General features: G+C 59.7%; 1 protein-coding gene across 1 annotated transcript; it reads left to right on the top strand.

Moving 5' to 3' along the window:
• On the top strand, positions 1-3,972 carry RRAD (RRAD, Ras related glycolysis inhibitor and calcium channel regulator). Its single transcript, XM_032157577.2, has 5 exons — positions 1-130; positions 345-732; positions 1,745-1,818; positions 1,943-2,147; positions 3,291-3,972. Exons 2-5 carry the CDS (start codon positions 360-362, stop codon positions 3,566-3,568), a joined length of 930 nt encoding a protein of 309 aa, XP_032013468.1. The 5' UTR covers positions 1-130; positions 345-359; the 3' UTR covers positions 3,569-3,972.
• Positions 3,973-4,514: the final 542 nt, after the last annotated feature.

Raw genomic sequence — 4,514 nt, 5'->3', positions numbered from 1 at the left:
CCCAGTGCGGGCTGAGAAGGCGGTGGCTGCCGCAGCAGCGGCGGCGGAAACCCGAGAGTCCGAGTCCGGACTACGAGTGGGTGGCATCCTAATCCCGATCCGAGTCCTGAGCGTGTCTGTGTGCGAGTGGGTAAGTGTCCTGGAGGAACGGGGTCGGGGCAGCTGCAGATGGACGCGTCAGGTCCGGAGGGGTCCCGGGTGAGGGCTCCGCGACCTTGGGGCTGGGGGAGGGCTGCGGCGGGACCTCGGCCGGAGCATCCCGTCTGACTCCAGGTTGGGCAGGTGCGCCCCGGGTCCCGCCTCCCTCGCGGCTTACACAGCCACCCGGGTTCCTGATCCCCTAGACGGCCCCGGACGCGATGACCCTGAACGGCGGCGGCAGCGGAGCGGGCGGGAGCCGCGGCGGGGGCCAGGAGCGCGAGCGCCGTCGGGGCAGCACACCCTGGGGCCCTGCGCCGCCGCTGCACCGCCGCAGCATGCCGGTGGACGAGCGCGACCTGCAGGCGGCGCTGGCCCCCGGTGCCCTGGCGGCGGCCGCGGCCGGGACGACGGGGACCCAGGGTCCCAGACTGGACTGGCCCGAGGACTCCGAGGACTCGCTCAGCTCAGCGGGCAGCGACTCAGACGAGAGCGTTTACAAGGTGCTGCTACTGGGGGCGCCTGGCGTGGGCAAGAGCGCCCTGGCGCGCATCTTCGGCGGTGTGGAGGACGGTCCTGAGGCAGAGGCAGCAGGTGAGGGGACCCAGCTGTTCAGGGGAGGGACGATCCGGGGGCTAGGACTAGGGGCTGAGACCGGGACTCAAAGCCGCAAGTACCGTGGAATTATTGTTATCATTGTTATTATTGTTGTTGTTGTTGTTATTATTATTATTATTATTATTTTGAGATGGAGTTTCTCTCTTTCGCCCAGGCTGGAGTGCAGTGGCCTCGATCTAGGCTCACTGCAATCTCCGCCTTCAGGTTTCAAGGGATTCTTCTGCCTCAACCTCCAGAGTAGCTAGGATTGCAGGCGCCCACCACCCCACCCAGCTAATATTTGTGTTTTTAGCAGAGATGGGGTTTCACCATGTTGGCCAGGCTGGTCTCGAACTTCTGACCTCGTGATCCGCCCACCTCGGCTTCCCAAAGTGCTGGGATTACAGGCGTGAGCGACCGCGCCTGGCCAATAGTGTGGAATTCTATTGGCGCTTTCGGAATCATGCCTCTACCTACCCATTTCATAAATGGGGAAAGGAAAGAAGAAGGGACACCCCCCCAGCCTTTGGTAGGGAAGAAATGCCCAGAGTAGAAGGCCAGGGCATAGATATGGCTACTCTGTGGGATGGGACCGGACATTCCTCCCTGCCTATCAGGGACAGGTCAGAGTTTCTAACCAGAGTTTCTCCTGTAAGAGAGGAGCCCTAGGTGGCCAAGGTCCCCAGGGAGCAGGACAGTCACTATTCTAACTCAGGCCACTGGGTCAGAGCCATCTTGGGACCCAGGAAGCAGAAGGGCAGGGGGCATTGAAGCGGCCACCTGGGACATTGCTAGCTTGGGGGGCATGTGGGTGGAGGTCAGGCACACCATGCCCTCCAGCCCCCACTTCCCTGCCTGGCACTGCTGTTGCCACATACCAGCATCTGCAAGTGGAGTGGAGGGTAAGGAGGGCTCTGGGGAGGAGTTGGAGGGTGTGGCCAGAACAGGAAACCTGGCAGCAGGGGCTTTGACAGTCAGCTGGTAACCTGTCTACTGGCCTCCTGCCTAGGGCACACCTATGATCGCTCCATTGTGGTGGACGGAGAAGAGGCATCACTCATGGTCTACGACATTTGGGAGCAGGTAGGGTGCAGGCTGAGACCCAGGGCAGGGGAGGGAGGAGTGAGTTGGGTTAGGGGTCTGGGAGTGCCAGGCTCCTGTCAGGGGCATGAGGACTGTTGGGCAGATGTGTGTGTGTGTTCCCCAGGACGGGGGCCGCTGGTTGCCCGGCCACTGCATGGCCATGGGGGATGCCTATGTCATCGTGTACTCAGTGACGGACAAGGGCAGCTTCGAGAAGGCCTCAGAACTGCGAGTCCAGCTGCGGCGTGCACGGCAAACAGATGATGTGCCCATCATCCTTGTGGGCAACAAGAGTGACCTGGTGCGCTCTCGTGAGGTCTCAGTGGATGGTGAGTAGGCAGCAGGTTGCAGGGGGAGGGAGCACCCTTGATCCAGGCAGTCTTGGCTCAGCTTGAGTCCCCGCGGATCATCAGAGGCTAAAAATGTTCAGAAAGAAAACTGGCGGGGAGGGAAATGGGAGACAGCCGGTGCCTGCTCGCAGGGCTCCGGAAGGCCCCAGAGGGCTGGGGAAAGAACCAAATCTGATAGGGGAGCTGGGGACCACAGGGCCCTCCTCTCCTGCCCCTCTAGGTCCCGGCCTGGCTGGTTGGGGGGTAAGTGGGTGGAAGAGAGTGTAGGGGAACAGGCCGGGAGATCAGAGCCTGTGTCCTAGGTCTGGGCCATTCTTAGAGTAGACTTGGCCCCAGGGAAGACCCTTCCCACTTGGCCTCAGCAACCTTTTCTGTGGTCCCCAGTACTGAGCCCCTCAGAGGAACCCAGCAGTGACTTGGTGATATTGCCCCCGCAACCCCAGTCCACTGGATCATTCATCGTGATATAACCTCGAATTAAAAAATACTAAGTTGTGCCGGGCGCAGGCCGGGGGATGGCTCACGCCTGTAATTCCAGCACTTTGGGAGGCCGAGTCGGGCAGATCATGAGGTCAGGAGATTGAGACCATCTTGGCTAGCACGGTGAAACCCCGTCTCTACTAAAAATACAAAAAATTAGCCCGGCATGGTGGCAGGCGCCTGTAGTCCCAGCTACTCGGGAGGCTGAGGCAGGAGAATGGCGTGAACCCAGGAGGCGGAGATTGCAGTGAGCCGAGATTGTGCCACTGCACTCCAGCCTGGGAGACAGCGAGACTCCGTCTCAGAAAAATAATATAAGATACTAAGTTGTCCAACATAGTTCTCATTTTCCTGTGTTTACTACTGTCGTACTTCGTTTAAACATCAGGCTTCAAATTATTTCAATAAGTAGATCTCCTTTTGAGGGCCACTGTTTTAGGGGCTCCTTAAACGCAGGCACTCTGCCTACTGGGTGACACAGCAGTGCCCAGTACCCTCAGTACAGGAGCTGGGGTCTCTGTGTTTTCGGGGAGGACCTTGCAAATTCTCGAGTGGCAGCTTCCATGGGTGGCCAGTGTTGGAGGGGGCTCCTCACTCACCCACCCTTTGTTTACTGGTGCCTGCCTTTCCCCACCCACACAGAGGGCCGGGCCTGCGCGGTGGTCTTTGACTGCAAGTTCATTGAGACATCAGCGGCATTGCACCACAATGTCCAGGCGCTGTTTGAAGGTGTCGTGCGCCAGATACGCCTGCGCAGGGACAGCAAAGAGGCCAACGCGCGACGGCAAGCAGGCACCCGGAGGCGAGAGAGCCTTGGCAAAAAGGCGAAGCGCTTCTTGGGCCGCATCGTAGCTCGTAACAGCCGCAAGATGGCCTTTCGCGCCAAGTCCAAGTCCTGCCACGACCTCTCGGTTCTCTAGGTCCCACCCGCTCCCACTGTGGTGGGAGACGAACGGAAGGGTTGGTGGGCTGGCCCAGCCAACTGCCCCAGCCAACTGCCCCAGGTGCCTCAGAGCAGGCTCAGACTCTGGGTCCCTCGGAGCTGCCAGCCGGGCACCCCCAACCTCATGGTCATGGACAGATAGACAGTGCTGCCCTGAGAGGTGGCTCCCAGGGGCCAGTGAGGGCTGGGCCCACAGAGATGCATGCGCAGGCTCATATGCGTCCCAAGAAGCCGCAGCGCAGCCGCGGGGCAGGCCTGTGTGCCGGGAGAGGACTCTGCCTTTTTTCACAGCCCGGGTGTGCCTGCCCTGGAGGGAGGCTGTTCAGTGCGGTGGCTATTTGTTTACATGCAGATTTTTGTAATAAAGGCTATTTCCTGATAGTCATGGCTGTTGACTCTCTTTCCTCCTATCTGGGCGCTTCAGGAGCTGGAAGGATTTCTGAAGTTGAGGGGTGGGGGCTCACTGCCCCACCCTAGTGTGTGGCCATGATGTGTTAATGTGAGGGTCCGGATATAGCCAGCTGGGATGGGCATCGGGTCTGGTTAGGAGTTCAAGGAGCAGGAGACACAAACCCCTCCCAGTCCCTGTTATCCAGATTCTTCTCTTTCTGCACTGGGGCCTGGCGTTGCCCAACTGATTGAGGGTTCAATCACCTCACTGTCCATAAAGGGAAACTGAGGCTGCTCAAGGGAGCACATTCTGCCCTGGGTCTCACAACCAGGCAGGAACCCTGGGTCTCACAACCAGGCAGGATCTGGCTCCACAGCTGGTATTTCTGCCCTGTTCCCTCTTGAGGGGCTGGAATCAGCTGAGGTTGGGGATAGAGACCTCGGAGGGGTGGTTTGTGAAGGCACACACAGCTCCACATGGCTCCTCCACCTCTTCGCTGGGGTTGAGCTACTGAGGAGGCCCTCACTGTTCT

The sequence above is a fragment of the Hylobates moloch genome, unplaced genomic scaffold (genome assembly GCF_009828535.3).
Source record: "Hylobates moloch isolate HMO894 unplaced genomic scaffold, HMol_V3 SCAFFOLD_6, whole genome shotgun sequence".
NCBI lineage: Eukaryota > Metazoa > Chordata > Mammalia > Primates > Hylobatidae > Hylobates > Hylobates moloch.
Note: the sequence above shows the minus strand (reverse complement) of the source record. Positions and strands in the feature narration are given on the sequence as shown.